The following is a 16,494-nucleotide window of genomic DNA, read 5'->3' on the forward strand; positions in this document are numbered from 1 at the left end:
CCGACAGCACGCAGTCCTTCTCCACGTGGTATTACTTGGATTTCCACCAGCTCACAAATCTCGGCACTGCCTGCGCCACTGTTTCATGGCAAGATAAATTTTGCTTTTCTCAGAGCTTCAGTAGGATCAAGTCTTGCTCCTCCTCTGACAAGCCTGCTTCTGCTGCCTGAGGCTTTTTTTTTTTTTTAACTACAGGCTCCATCAGTGATTCCACAGGGAAAAAATACTGTGAAAGCCCTGGGGAGCCCATGCTGAATAACCCCCTCCCAAATCTCACATCTTTTTCTCAGCCTCACTTTGTGAATCCTACAGATCAACTCTTCAAGGACACGCAACACAACCAGAAGAGACAGGACTTCTGAAGCGTTTCTAAACTCATTATGCATTAGTTTTATTTCAAAGTAATTAATGAATCTAGACAACCTAAGCTGACCTGCATACTATTCCCTGTCCAACTGTTTTGTATCTCTGAAGAGTTTGGAGCATGTGACAATTAACCCTTGGGAGTCTGCAATTCCCTGGTCCGGAGTACGGCTCTACAGCTTGACCTGCCTCTACTCCAGCCTCCCTGTAAACCGGCTGCATGCTTGAGGCTCCAGCCTCCCTGTCTTGTTACTCCTTGATCAAAGGTGACCAACCGCCCAGACAGCTCCTCGGAAAGATTAAATAAGAACTGATGGACAGCACCCACCCCTTTACCTGAAGATAAACTGCAACTGCTGGCAACCTAAGTTTAATGATTTTCTATGCTTGGTGCCACAACAGTTGTTCTTGGAATTCTACTTCAAAATGAAAAGGCAAGTAAGAAAGACTTTAAAGCAAAGATAGGCTTTAAAATAAAATGGAATTTGCAGCCTCAGGTACACATTGCTCATAAGCTCAATTAATTCATGAGGCATACATAAATTTTTTACGATACCTTACTACAGCTTTAAACGAGCAAATAGCTAGATGCTGTTAACACAGACAAATCCAAGAGTGACAGAAGCTTTGTTTCAACTTTCACTGTTGCAAATTAAAAGAAAAAAAATAGTAGGGCTGGAGCATATATGTCCATCGCCACTCTGGAGCCTATTCCAAAAGGAACAGAACAAGCAACTGGGCTTTACTGAATCCATTCTGACTAGATCTTCTACATGAGGGAAAAGGATCAACAGAATCGAGGTCTGACATCTTTACATATCCACTATTTGTCATTCATTTTTCTTCTGCCAACTAACTAGATTTAATCCTGATTACAGTTAATGAAACAACAGCTAATGTAACATCAAAGACCGCTCCAGCTTTGAAGCCTCGATCCTAGTTTTCGTAGCTGCGACAATCTGGTACTACACACTTACTCCACAAACTGCGCTTTCCCAAGAGAAGAAACAGCAACCTTACTTGAAGAATTTTTTGCAAAGATAGATGGAAAAGAGGACCAACATGACTGAAGGTTATTTTTAAATGGCCGCCTTTAATACAATTTATGACAGTTATTTACTAGCCAAGATTAAGTGGTCAGGAAAACACATATTTCATTAGTATTTTCTTAAGAGCAATAAAATTTCAGACCAGCTGCAATTTAATTCCCTGAGCAGGTCCTTCTAGAAGCACTGGCATGTTACTTGCGATATGTGTAATTCTTCTAACGAAGACAATACCTCACTGACTCTTCAGAGCTAGTATTGAAGCTTCACTGTCCCCAACATCAGGTTATAGTCAAACTTGTTTTGGTAAAAGGAACACTGCTTCATACTCAAGTAAAACACTGTGTGGGTGGAGTATAGTGAAATCCTGTATTTCACAATATTTTAACTCAAAACCCAGCTGCAGTAAAATTTCAGTTTGCAATGCTAAAAAAAGCTGTAACCACAACGAAGTATGACAAGTTTGAAGGTTAAAACAAAACACTTACAGTTCACTGTGCCAACAATTTAGAGCTGCAGATGATTATCAAACCCCCAAACGTCACACCCTCCCACTTCCAACATGAAAAGTCAAGTTGGACACATAAAAATAAAAAGCTTACTGAAGTACAGTAGTTGTGATTTCTAGTTTTTACTGTGTAAATTAGCTTAAAGCTATTAAACAGCTAAGCTGACTACTTTGATAGCACCCAAGAACTTTTAAAGGCAGATATTTATACTTACTTTATGCATTTATATCAGGCATCTCAGCCAACAGCCTAGGCTCTCTACCAGAGAGCCATTCAGAGCCCCAAATTCAGACTTCACCTCTCCCTGCTGATTTATACAGGGAGTCTGAACTATTTACACTGTCTGCCTGTAATCAGTCTCAGGAGGTTAAGTTCCGATTAAGCACAATGTCCTGAATAAGAACAAGAAAACACCACAGCTCTCACCATGTTCTAGATTTGTATAACAGCACCTGGAATCCAAAGGACTCCATGCAAGACACTAAAGTAACAGCAGAGAAATCCTGTTGCAAAGAGCTTACACACCTAGATAGGAAACATGCACAAAGGAAGGGGGAAATACACAGAGGTTATGTTCTACTATCAATTCTCACAGTTTAAAGGTGCAAGACTCCAAGCATTTGACATTGTTCTCGAAGCCCCAGCCCTGGAAGAACTTCTACATGAAATTGGGTTTTTCTTTGGAGGGGGAAGGGTTCTGAAAAGTCAGCTCAGTCCATCCAAGCTGCTAAAAAGCAACTCAAAAAATAATTTTTAGGCTCAGGTGTTTACATCAACTACCTGATTTTTGATTACTTGGCTTTGGCAGTACTATGAATATCAAGCTCAGACAGGGCTAGTAACAAGAGAGAAATCAGAACCCAGGCACACGGTATCCCAATCCAAACTTAAGGCAACAGTTACATATAGAGTTTTTCCAGCTTCATGATACAGATAAGCAGCTGGCTACCCATACTTGAAGTATCTCCAGTTGAATACTCCCTGCTTGATAAGTATTTTATTTAACAAAACAGCCTCATCAAAAAAAATAATTGACTTTTCATCTGTACTTTGGACATCAGTACTTTGACTGCCAGAAGAGGGATGAAGTCACATTCCTTGCGTACCACAGGCATTCCACATTAGGATGCCTGAGCAGGCACTGGTCAGATTTTGAGGAAGAGCAGAACAGCAGTGGGATAAGTCAGAAAGGCACTGGATTAAGAAACAGGAGTAGGTTAAAGTTACCCAAGAACTGCTAAAGGCATTTAAAGGAAATGCATGCAAGCAAATGTTTCGAATGCAGGTAAGTTCCCTTGTTCCACTAAGCTGTGGCTGAAGCAGTAATGGCAGGAGAGAATATTTTAGTGGTACTAACAGAAGTCAAAAATAGTGACTTCTACATAGACTGAGATGGCCTTGCACATAGGCAGCACCGCAGGTCCACAGATAATGTCTGCAGTGTCCTTGTACGCTACTTGGAAGTACACACCAAAAAAGGGTACAGTCAAGGTTATTACAATGTTCAAGGTAAAGCAAGTAATATCACCATAACTGAAAGAACACATACAGAAATCCACAGTAAAGAAACTACAGAATTCGGTCACCCAACTGATTCAAGTTGCAACCTGCTCATAAATGCAATGGAGTCTTTCACCCACACAAGTCGCTCTTATCTAACTGTTCCACAGGTGAAGGTAAACATCTGAGCTAGTAAGATGTAATTTGATCGTGATAGAAAAAAAAAAAGCAACTGCTTTAATAAACTTGATCTGGAGTAGAAGTCTCTATCATTAAACACACACAGATCCAGAACCTCCATGATAGCTGTATAAGAAGTGATTTTAACATCTAAACTATATCTTTCCAGCCACAACATGCAGGACACTTGTGCCATTTATTTGGGTTGGTTAGAATGATTCCCAGCCTTCAACAGAAAATATATACAGTAATTAATAAAAAAAAACCCAACGAACCATCATGAGAATTAAAACTTTTATTAGTGTATTAGGCAAATGCAACACACATGAAGCTTATTTCTTAGGTTCACAAGTTCTACCAATACATTAGTCTACTGGTAAAACTAGCACAAACTGGTAACTGCTCTGCCAATTTTTTTAAAGGTGTCTGGCCCACTTTTTCACGGCTTGATTTTTGGTATTGCTTCTATGCCCTAGTCATTACGGCATAAAAATATCCATCACTATCATCAATTCAGTCAACTGATTAAAAGCTGCAACACTGGCCACATTTTTGTTCTCAAAGCTAAGTTATCACTAGCTGTACTTACAAAGTACAGGACTAGTGTAATGAATGAAACAATGGGAAAAACAGACAAAGGCAATCCTGCTACTGTCACAATAACGAAAGAATGACAGACAGCTAGATCACAAGATTGTTAGTAAGATGTGTATTTTTCAAGTCAGAATAACCCTTCTATACAGTTTCCCAACCCTTCCCCAACCCAGACTTATTTGTAGAATATATTTCAGAATATTTTTAATATGGTGCAGCTGTAGTGTCCAAGGGTTCACAATAACATACACTGTCATGAAGAACCTAGAAGTCCTCCTTCGCTGGTCATACCTCAGCAACCACTATCCTAGAGGTTTTGCAGAAGCAACTACTTTTAATAACAAGGCCCATTATGACATAATGAATGCGTATGATCTGGTATGTAAGTAAGCTATACAAAGCCAATCAGATCAGAAATTTAAACTCTGTTACTGAAATATGTTAAGAAGCTGCATCTATTTAAAACCTATACAAAAGAGTCTAGTTTACCCTGGGAAAGGAGTTTTCAAGGTGTTTGGCTCCAAAAACTAAAACCCATGTTTTTTAGTGACATCTGTTTAAGGAAAAAATACAGATGTAAGGGGTAAGCCAATAACCTTGTGTACTTAATCCAGTATCCAATGCTACAGTAAATTCTCATTCCATGAGAAAAAACACTGATTTCAATGATTCAAGGTACAAAAGTCCCAAATTACATCAGTGCCAGCAATACTGCTGGCAACAGATGCATCAACTTAGATGGGTAGGGAAAAGTAGACTCCTAGTGTGATGGATACTCGGAATTTATAATATGAATTCATTTTAGGCCCCATTAAGCATATAAAGTGTCTTAAGATTTCAGAGATGAATCTCAAGACATTTCTTTCCCTTCCAACGGAGGGATTTTCTTTTTCTTTAAGAAGGCAGCAAAAAGTTAAGCTTTTCTACAAGGAAAGTCTGCTTGTTATGTTTAGGACAACTTGAAAACCTGCTTATATAAAAAAATATAAAAGAATAAAGGAGTAGAGTCTTGGAATTTTATGAGATTTTCCCCAATCAAGAAAACAAACAACTATTTATGGGAACTAAAATGTAGAACAGCACAATAATGTGATATTTGAGATCATGATACATTACCTGTACATATACTTAGCTATTCATGTTATTGATAAACCATTAGGACACTCAATTATATACCCAATAAAAACACCATTAAGAGTCTTTAGAACTGTCCCTTCTTCTTTCTGAAGAAGGCATTTCTATACACTAAATTTTCATCTAGTATCAGAGTATAGGAAACAGAATCCACAAGGTGCTTTAATTGATGAGACCTCAAGTGCTGTTTTTCTTTTTTTTTTAAAAAATCTTTTTGAATAGTAAACAGTTCATGGGGACCACACACAAATACTACGACAGACGAGCTGTTATATTAAGTCTGTTGACTGGACTCGGTATTTAGCCCACTGGTAACTGAGGAAGGAGTTTTACGACATGCTGGAGCAGCGTACTGAAGGGGAGCCCATCTGAGTCAATACTTTGTCCAACCATTGTAGAGGTCCATTCAGATGAAGTTCAATCCAGCAAGGAGTGCTTGTTACTGTTTGCCGCCTAGAGAATAAAGAACAATAGCAAAGTCAGAAAGCAGCTTTGGCTGCCATAAAGTTCTCCATCACATGATCAAATACATTTCCATCCATATCTACTATACAGAAAAACAAAAATCTGCAACCATTACCATAATTGTTACTAAGCTTTTTTCAGACAGTCTTTGAAGAAAAAGAAAAAAGCAACAAAAAATCCCCAAAACACCCCATATTTAGAAAACACATCAATAATTACATGCTTGTCCATAATACATAAAGAATATTCTGCTCTGGAGAATAAGAAAAGAACTGTAGCATTTATTTCAAGTGCCACACCAAAGGTTTTGCTTCTAAAAAGAAATTCAAACCTGAAGATTGTCCAACCAATGTGGTGTTCACATCAGATAGCTGTGTGCAGCTGTATCTCAACCTTGAAAGAGCCTGCATGCATAAACTGGTTTTGAATTTGGTAGACAACTACTGAGAAATATAGAAAAGAAACACTTGGCTCTGCACTGTCAGCATGGCCAAACAGCACAATATTATTGCAATCATAAGGTCTGTTTTTTTGGAGCAAATGATAAATGTATAGGAATGGACAAGATAAATGTATAAGGAAACTGCTAGATGTTGTCAGAAACAGTACGTCAAAACGCAGTGTGGTTATACTGTGCTAACTGATGCTATCTCAAAGGAACGCCAAACTTCATCTCTGATTTCCTGTAATCTTACACTTCTACATGTGCTTTGTACTGTAACATCCTCACACAAACCATTTAAGTAAAAATTGTGTTTCCCTTGTCTTCTATATAAACTTGTCTATAATTTTCCACAACAGAAGCTCTTAATTAAACACCATATAGAAAGCCTCAGTAAAGCTGAAGGATGGACAACCATAAAAGCTTCATTCACTCTCCCATATATCCTTGTTTCAGAGACCTGTTATTCAAAAATCTTCCTTCTCATCTCCAAAGTAAAGAAATCAGTATTGGACATACTCTGCCTGAGGAATCCTATTATTTCAATGTACCCATGCCAGGCATGTGAGTTTACCCAAACTAGACTGGCAAGACTACTGTTGCTAAGCCATTTTTTTCCTAGTAATTCTAGCTATCCCAAAGTCAAAGCAAGAAGTCATTAAGATTCAAAGGCAGCAGATTAGTTAGACACAAACCCAGCCCCTTCAATTTTACTGTCAGCACTGCAACCCTTCGCTTTAAGGAAATCTGTTTATATAACCAGAGGAACTGAAAAGGCAGAAAGATTAAGCCAGTGAGAAGATGGATTTCAAAAGTTGTCTGTGGTTTCACATTTTCTAGGAGAAGAAAGTGGCTGGAGTCTGTGCTCTCTCAGCACTCTAAAAGACATTGTTATCTTAGTCCCAAATGCCTATGCCAAAACAAAGTGATCCAATAAAAGAACAATCTAAACCACAGGAAATATAACTCCATTTAGTCTCAAATCCTCTCCCAAAGAAGGAAGTTCATTATTCCACTGCTGTCAACTCCCCTACAATGTGTTCCACAACACACTTCCTCAAAATTTTATAACTGGTTCTGTTCAACAGCCCTGGCTTTGCACTGCACCGGCAAAAGTTGATACAATAGCGACAGTCACTTAGCAGCCGTCTCAAAGCTAAAACTCAGCCTCTTCTACCCATGGATTTCCAGTTCACTTATCGCTAAGTCTCCGTGCTGTAATTACCTCTACTTAACTTTCTTCAGAAGATGATCCTAGCCCTGGATAGTTCATGTGTTAACGTGAACACTTGATTGCCAATCTGAACTTCTACCACCATCCTCAATTCAAGCCAACATGTATCGAGCAAAAAGCTATAAGATATTTTGTCTACCAAGCTTATAAAATCTACCACCTTGCCATATCTACACCTTTATGCACATATGCCATATGCCTAAAATGCCTGGGAGGAATACAGAGAAATTGTCCAAGCAGCCAGGGATCAGGTTAGGAAAGCTAAAGCCCTGATAGAATTATATCTGGCCAGGGATGTCAAGGGCAACAAGAAAAGCTTCAAAAGTATGTCAGTGATAAAAGGAAGACTAGGGAAAATGTGGGCCCTCTCCAGAAGGAAATAAGAGACCTGGTTACCTGGGATATGGAGAAGGCTGAGGTACTCAATGACTTTTTTGCCTCAGTCTTCACCAGCAAGTGCTCTAGCCACACCACCCAAGTCGTAGAATGTAAAGGCAGGGACTGGGAGAATGAAGAACTGCCCACTGTAGATCAGGTTCGAGACCATCTAAGGAACCTGAAAGTGCACAAGTCCATGGGACCTGATGAGAGGCAGTCCTAAGGGAACTGGCGGATGAAGTTGCTAAGCCACTATCCATCATATTTGAGAAGTCGTGGCAGGCCAATGAAGTTCCCGCTGACTGGAAAAGGGGAAACATAACCCCCATTTTTAAAAAGGGAAAAAAGGAAGACCTGGGGAACTACAGGCCAGTCAGTCTCACCTCTGTGCCCGGCAAGATCATGGAGCAGATCCTCCTGGAAACTATGCTAAGGCACGTGGAAAATAAGGAGGTGATTGGTGACAGCCAACATGGCTTCACTAAGGGCAAATCGTGCCTGACAAATTTGGTGGCCTTCTATGACGGGGTTACAGTGCTGGTGGATAAGGGAAGAGCAACAGATGTCATCTACCTGGACTTGTGCAAAGCATTTGACACTGTCCCGCACAACATCCTTGTCTCTAAATTGGAGAAACATGGATTCAGTGGATGGACCACTTGGTGGATAAGGAATTGGCTGGATGGTTGCGCTCAAAGAGCTGCTGTCAACGGCTCAATGTCTGGGTGGAGACCAGTGACGAGTGGCGTTCCTCAGGGGTTGGTATTGGGACCGACACTGTTTAACATCTTTGTCGGTGACGTGAACAGTGGGATTGAGTGCACCCTCAGCAAGTTTGCCGATGACACCAAGCTGAGTGGTACGGTCGACACACTGGAGGGTAGGGATGCCATCCAGAGGGATCTTGACAGGCTTGAGAGGTGGGCCCACGGGAACCTCATGAAGTTCAACAAGGCCAGGTGCAAGGTCCTGCACCTGGGTCACGGCAATCCCAAGCACAAATACAGGCTGGGTGGAGAATGGATAGAGAGCAGCCCTGAGGAGAAGGACTTGAGGGTGTTGGTTGATGACAAACTCAACATGACCCGGCAACATGTGCTTGTAGCCCAGAAAGCCAACCGTATCCTGGGCTGTGTCCAAAGAAGCGTGACCAGCAGGTTGAGGGAGGTGATTCTGCCCCTCTACTCCGCTCTCGTGAGGCCCCACCTGGAGTACTGCGTTCAGCTCTGGGGCCCCCAACATAAGGACGACATGGACCTGTTGGAGCGAGTCCAGAGGAGGGCCACAAAGATGATCAGTGGGCTGGAGCACCTCTCCTATGAGGACAGGCTGAGAGACCTGGGGTTGTTCAGCCTGGAGAAGAGAAGGCTCCTGGGAGACCTTATAGCAGCCTTCCAGTACCTGAAGGGGGCCTACAAGAAAGCTGGAGATGGACTTTTTACAAGGGAGCATAGTGATAGGACAAGGGGTAATGGCTATAAACTGAAAGAGGGTAGATTTAGATTAGATATAAGGAAGAAGTTCTTTACTATGAGGGTGGTGAGGCACTGGAACGGGTTGCCCAGAGAAGTTGTGGACGCCCCCTCCCTGGAAATGTTCAAGGCCAGGTTGGATAGGGCTTTGAGCAACCTGGTCTAGTGAAAGGTGTCTCTGGGGGGCTGGAACTAGATGATCTTTAAGGTCCCTTCCAACCCAAACCATTCTATGATTCTATATGAATCTATGAAATGTAAGTAATGCTTTGGCTTTGCCAAAGACTGTTCTATGAGAAGTGTTTTTGACATCATAATGAAGCATGGAAGTTTTAACAAGAATGATGGATTTTACCCTGCTTCCTGGTCTATTTTGACAATTCAGACTACATTCATTTAAATTCAAGGTTGTCTTTGCAGGAGCAACCTCTTCTTGCTTTAATCACAACTGCAGCATAATGTGCAAGTTTTGTGCATCAATAATTTATTAGCACCATCTTAAACAGAGATGCAAAGAAACTAGTTCAGCATTAAGCCAGTAATCAGTTTCTGTGCTGTTCTGGCAGTGTTTCCACTGGAGCTTTTTCAACCCTATCATATCTGAAGGGTTTATAGACTACTAACAACCATTCTCCCTCCTTAGAAATAACTTTACAAAAAGCCTCCCCACTGTTTTAACCCAGCACTTACACTCCATTCACTTCAAGTTGTCTCCATATAATCTGACTGATTAAGCCTTTCTTCTTTTCCGATTTGAATGTTGTATTTAATTATGCGTAAGTCTATACATGCTCCTTTTAAGTTTAAAGAACTGTTGGATTTGGCTCAAGCCAGATTCTTTCTTGTGTACCTCTTGCTAACAAAGAGGTACCAATTTATTCCATTACTCAAATTTCTCATTTAATCTAATTAGGCTTTTACAAAATTGGCTTCATTTAGCCAAGAAGCCTCCCCAACGTACTGATGCTGCTATTTACATGTATATATTTCAAGAGCAGATAAAAAAATCAAAACCCCAGGATTTACAGTGGAACCTATATGCCATTATTCAACTTCAGAAATTATATAGATTTTTAAAAAATCATTATGTATTGCAATAGGGTATTGATATGTCAAGACTTCTGTTCTTTCAGTGGAGAATTTCTAGAGAGGTTTATGGGATTTGTTTAAAACATCTCTAGCTCTCCAAAATAATGAAATCTTTAATACTGCTCAGTGAGAAGTCAATGCCTTTTCTTCCCAAATTCCCATACTACTTTAAAAACAGGCACAGTCCTCAACTACAGTTCTTAGTTTGTGCTAATAGAGAATACAATTGGAACCTATTCAAAAGCAGATAAAAATCAATTTTTTCCACTCAAAAAACTGTTTTTAGCAGTTTTACTACATAAACACAGCCATCTTACTCCTGCAAAGCTTTTTCCACTATAAGTTCCAAAATATTTGCCATCCCTTAAATGTGTGTTCTCCAGCTGTTTTATTCTGCAGAATGCACTCCAAGTGACTCCAATTCTTTCTGCCGGATACTGTCAGCTGCATCCTGCACCACAACGTAAACAATCTCATTATACTCCATATAGAACAGGACAGAGACCAAAATGACTGTACGTCTAAGAAACAGCAAATATCATAGCACAAACTGAAAATTCTAGATGTTGTCAGTGGTTTCACCACAATAAGCAAGCAAGCAAGACTAAGCGAGGAGACAGAACTTCGATGAAAAACCTTGCTCAACAGCTGACTTCAATGCAATATTAAAATCAGTTTACTGGTCTTTATGACTAAGGAACTCCATAGCTGGGGGGAAGGAGGAAAATACGGGTTCAACTTGCAGACAGCATATCTACAATAGCAGTAAGAAGCCTGTACATATGGCTTTCAAGCCAGACAGAAAGAGTGTATTAATGAAAGAAGAAAAATTATTAACTCTAAATCTAAAAGCAAGGGTTTTTTTCTTACCTGTATTCAGCTCCCCATCCTTTAACAAAGCTCATTCTTATGGTACACATTCTAGTAAGCTGATAAACTGCTTCAAAACCCTGATTCACAGATTGAGCCAGAAGAGCAGCAAATTCTTGGTTATTAAAGATTTTTAGATTGCATCCTATAAAGAAAAATGTCAAAAGGGTAAAATCAATGAATTGAAAACTTGTGTTTGCTACACAGAAGCCCGAAACCATGAAGAAACCCCTTCTAGGTATCAAAAGGAAAGCAAATGTCATCCAGTGAATACATTCACTAGATATTTTTGTGCGAGACCTTTGGTAGGCTACTAACCTGGTGGAATTTTGCACACAGTTGCAGGATGCCAGCCATATCTCTGATTACAGTTGGGGCTCTGAACAAAAATCGCGCTATCGCTTAAGCACTCAGCAAAAACTTCTCCACCAATGTAATAGAGACGGACTCCCCTTCCTGTACAAAATTCAAAGGAACTCTAGTTATGATATGACCCAAGCAGATTAACAAACAAGGGGGTATTTTGTTTCAGAGAAGGCCAATGTTTTTCTTTACAACAGAAACAGAAATCAATTTTCTACAGGACCACACTGCTGGGCTAACATCTGTAGCAGGGGCAGAGCACAATTAACTTGCATTTTTGTCCCACAAACACACAATGTTTAAAGGAGAAGCAGAATAATTTTTGATCAAGAGTGAGATAGAATTTTCTAGCCACGTAACGGCTTGTAACCAAATCCAAGTTAGGAAGCAGTGCTCATTACCAAAATAACGTCTTCACTTAAAGAAATACCAAAATTTAAAATAAAAGATTAGATTCAACAGAATTAAAATTTGTGCTAATATTAAAGTGTTGTATGTGAAGTGGCACAGGCCACTATGGCAAAAAAGGAAAACACAAGTATACCACTTCAACACTCTCCACTTACATGCACCCACACTATTTCACAACCCACTGCATAGCCCATCTTTGTGCTACTTTGACAAAAACAAGGACTTCACTTAGCCCTATTACAAAAAAATACCCTTAAGAAATCCTATTGCTCACTTTTAAATTGTGATCTTGTTCTCTCTCTCTGAGCGGAAAAAAAATCTGTATGGGTTATTTCTAGCACAAGTAAGAGAAATAATATACAATTGATCTCCCAAAGAAAACTATTTATAATTAACAGGTCCTTTAAAAGTGACAGTTGCTCTTCCCCTTTTTTCTTTAAAATTATTTTTCAAACAAAATGCGAGCTGCTTGATAAAAAAGTGAGAGCTCCTTACTTTTTTGCTTTTCCTTATCATTGACCATTTTGATCGGTCAGCACAGGCATAGCCTGGGTTTCTGCACATCTAAAATTTTATTAGACAAGCATTTGGATTTGGCATAGAGGGAGTCAGAAGGTTCTACTAAAGAGGGTGAACTTTTTTACTAAAAGTAAAAACAAACAAACAAAAAATCTTGTGAATGTTGCTAAATAAAAGAATCCAGAAAAAAAAAAAAAAAGTAGTTTATTGAAGAACTTAAAGCCAAGATGCTGCATTGTGGAAAACAATATTCTTTACTAACCATTACAAAGAAAATCTTGATCATGTTGAAACAGTGTGTTATCTCAATGGCAGCTTTTCCCATTTCAGAAAAGAATTCAAGAAGTACTACCAATGTCCATTCTGCATTTTATGAATTAGAATAAACTAAGCAACATGTTAATATTTTGTAATTAAAGCTTAAATTTCAATTATAAGCAACTCTGCACATAAATGCTACCCAGGGCAGAGTGGTCCAACAAGGAGCCTGAAAGCCAAAAACCTGCCCCTCGGGATGCTTTGGTGCATCATCTTTTTCCAGAACGCATAGAACAGCAATGTGAGCAACAGAAATCCCATACAGTTGAGTGGCTTCCTCCTGTGCTGCTCTCAGCCTGACAGCTGTGTGACTGCTGCTGCCACCGACTTAGTGACTACTGATTGAGGAAAGGCAGCTCCTTTCGGCTCCAGCCATCACAACATCTCTTCTCAATTGCACCTGGCTGTGGTAGAAGAAGCTACTACATTTCTCCCTGATTTCAGAAGCTGTGACCTCTGTGTCTTTCCACTTCTGTCCTTAGCAAGAGAGAACAAGCTCTCCTTGGCAAGCCTCAAGAGAGAAGTTCAATGGCTGGCTGCACAAGGGTAAAAGGATCCCAACACACAGATCTGCCCATCCTACCTGGATTATTCCAGATAATTTAATGGCCGAAATGAAATTAAATAGTTAAAAGATCAGAGATTTTTACCTATGTGTCGCCTTGTCATTTCCACTGTAGCATTTCTGTTTACATTGGAAAGCAGACCTAGACAAAATCGTTCTGAATTTGATGGATCTGTAAAGCCATCTACGGTCAGGGAAGGCTGTGATGCATGGAAGGTTTCTCCCACTCTTTGATTCAATTCATAATATGCTATTGAACACCAAAATGCAGGCTCCGAGTAAGTAACTGGTTGCAAGTCTAAAAAAAATTTTAAAAAACAAGCTTAACACAGAATTTGAGGCTGAAAAGAAATCTATCTGCCCTGCTATTCATCTCTTCCAGAAATGACAGCGGTAGTCTCCTCAAACTACTCAAATTATATTTTGCTTGCTGTCATTTTTACCTACCCCAGTAAACAAAATGGAATTCAATATTCCACACAAGTGAAGGAGGAGGGGAAGAAGGAGTGATCTAATCTGACCACAGCTCATGTAGTTCACTACTTGCATTTTGCTTGGTAAAATGATTAGGCTAATGTTGCTGTGAGCACCAGATGTTGAGACATTTCTGTTGCCTTTCTATAACTTGCAAACATTTTGGCAACGTTAGAGAAAAGATTAAACTATCAAACACTGAACCACACAAAGGAAAAAAATATTAATATGAAAATGATGTTCCCTTGGTGTTACACTATATCTTATACTGTCTCTTTATCTAAAGGCAGCTCTAAGCTCCTTTTACTCTCCCTGACTGGAGCTCAGTATCTTCCCTGTGCATCTTCAGCTTTTCCTCCATGGCTTCCCCTTTTTACCTACCCTAATTACTTACTCAGCCTTCTGAACAGCATTTTCCTGTCACATTCATTCCTTAAACAAACCCAAGGGAATCTGATCTTCCTGAGGCATTTATACAGACACACAGCAATGGCACCTGATCAAAGCAGGTGGGCAACTAACGTGGGAGCAACAATTGTGTTGTGGTCACAGGTGAAACAGTACATGAGAAGAGCAGCAGAACACACATACAAGGGAGACAGCAAGTCTGGGCAGCACTACGGATAGGCTAATGTCCTTTAAACTATTTATTTTATAAATGCTATTCCTGCACACACAACTATATTATTCTTTCTCTTTGCTAGAAGCTCAACAGTTACAGAAATAGAGTACTTATTAACAAAGTTATTAACCCAGCCCTATTATGTTTATCAACAGGAAGCCAACCCAGTGGTCTCCTCCTAATACAGCTCTTTTTTAAAGTACATTTTCATTTTTAATGTAATTATATATATAAGATTCATCACACACAGAAACAATTAAACGTATTTCCAGCTTACCCAAGCTATGATTAACTGGGGAGAGAGTAGTAGGAGACAGCTCTGCTGGAGATCCTGTTGAAGCAATACAGATTGTTTCAGAGCAAATGATTCTTGTTATTTCAGATGGGTAGGTATGACCATTATCTAGATATAGTTTTACATTAAAATTCTTTGGAATAAGAAACCTCAGAAATCCTACAACCAGTTTTCCAGCATGTCACATGCTTATTCTGAATTAAGATTACATTTAATTTTCCAGACTCCTGGGAACCTACTCCTCCTTGTAAAGACTCGATTAACATCTTAGTGTTGTATTTGGCAGAGCTCTCACTTCATGCACACTCTGTGAACATAACTTTATTTGTGCACTTCTCCAGTGAGAAGGTAGTGACTTCTTCCCAAATTCAGTGAAAAAAAAGCTAAGAAAAATTGTATGAGACAATCAAGATATTACCTCTCTATTCTCAAAGGAGAGGGTCTATCTCTAGAAAAGAACAAGCTGGATTTCCTCATTTGAGGAAATTATTCTTTCCTGCAAGGAGGAAGGAAAAAACTCAGAAAAAACATGAACTCTCCAACACAATTTGTGCACTAGTAGGCAAAATACAAAGAGGCTTTGCACAGAAACATTCCTACAATGACTGCTGATGTCAGGCTTTTTTAGTTAAGGTACCTATTGTCACATAGTGGGAAAATATTGCAGTTCTTACAGAAACTAGTGCAGTTGATTCCAATTAACTGAAAAAGGTTGCTAACATTAGCTCACCACACACTCAAGTCTGCCAGCACATAGCAGGAGGTTCTTATCCAGCACATTAACTGTACTTTGTCCAAGTCTAAGGCCAACCAGATTATCCAGAAACCCTTTCATACAAAGGCACAAATGCTTTCAATAGAGCCTTCCATACAAGAATTAATTTGAAACATGCCAGAAGTGATATGGTTGTCAGAGTTAAGAGACAGGTTCGCAAAATGCAGCATTTCTGTAACTTGTTTAGGCCAAACAGACATTTTGCTTCAATGAATCTGTTTCCAGAAGGTAAAGTTAGGGGTAAGTTGAAACCAGTCAACTATTAAAATCTACTTTAAGGCTTTCTGATGAAGACTTAATTAGACCTGTATGCTTTTGTTACGAAACAAATGAAATGTACTTAATATGGCACAGAACGTTTTAAAAGCATTCCCCTAGCAAAAAATTACTTCGTCCACAGAAGACTGAATGAATATTTTAAACAGAAAACACCGGGTTGTACAGAGGGCTACCGCCATCATCGTTTGGGCTGAATTCATGCCACTACACAGAGGGATCATAACTCGTAATCCCAAGTGTCATGGTTTAACCCCAGCCAGCAATTTACCACGACACAGCCACTCACTCGTTCCCCTCCCCATGGGACGGGGGAAAGAATCGAAAGAGTAAAAGTGAAAAAACGTGTGGGTTAAGATAAAGACAGTTAAATAATTGAAATCAAATCAAATCAAGTAGTAATATTAATACTAAAAGAATATACAAAGCAAGAGGTGCACAATGCAATTGCTCACTATCCACTGACCAATGCCCACCCAGTCCCCAAGCAGCAGCCCCCCAAGCCAGCTTTCCCCCAGTTTACATACTGAGCATAGTGTCGTATAGTATGGAATAGCACTTTGGCGAGTCCGGATCAGCTGTCCTGGCTGTGCCCCCTCC

The 16,494-nt window shown here is 39.7% G+C and overlaps 1 protein-coding gene across 6 annotated transcripts in view; it reads right to left on the reverse strand.

Annotated features, from left to right (window-relative positions):
- Nucleotides 1-3,878: 3,878 nt before the first annotated feature.
- SMAD2 (SMAD family member 2) overlaps nt 3,879-16,494 on the reverse strand; it is a 60,292-nt gene continuing 47,676 nt past the window's right edge. For 5 of the 6 annotated variants that reach the window (XM_087760356.1, XM_087760351.1, XM_087760352.1 and 2 more), the window contains 5 exons: nt 14,826-14,879; nt 13,538-13,750; nt 11,595-11,732; nt 11,277-11,421; nt 3,879-5,779 (listed from right to left, as the gene is read on the reverse strand). In XM_087760356.1, the coding sequence (XP_087616482.1) occupies nt 5,656-5,779; nt 11,277-11,421; nt 11,595-11,732; nt 13,538-13,750; nt 14,826-14,879 (674 nt within the window). In that variant the 3' untranslated portion in view covers nt 3,879-5,655. The remainder of the gene's footprint in view (nt 5,780-11,276; nt 11,422-11,594; nt 11,733-13,537; nt 13,751-14,825; nt 14,880-16,494) is intronic. The other variant, XM_087760357.1, reaches the window with a different exon arrangement.

Source organism: Nipponia nippon, unplaced genomic scaffold (assembly GCF_047370975.1).
Source record: "Nipponia nippon isolate SJK-2023a ecotype South Korea unplaced genomic scaffold, ASM4737097v1 scaffold_22, whole genome shotgun sequence".
NCBI lineage: Eukaryota > Metazoa > Chordata > Aves > Pelecaniformes > Threskiornithidae > Nipponia > Nipponia nippon.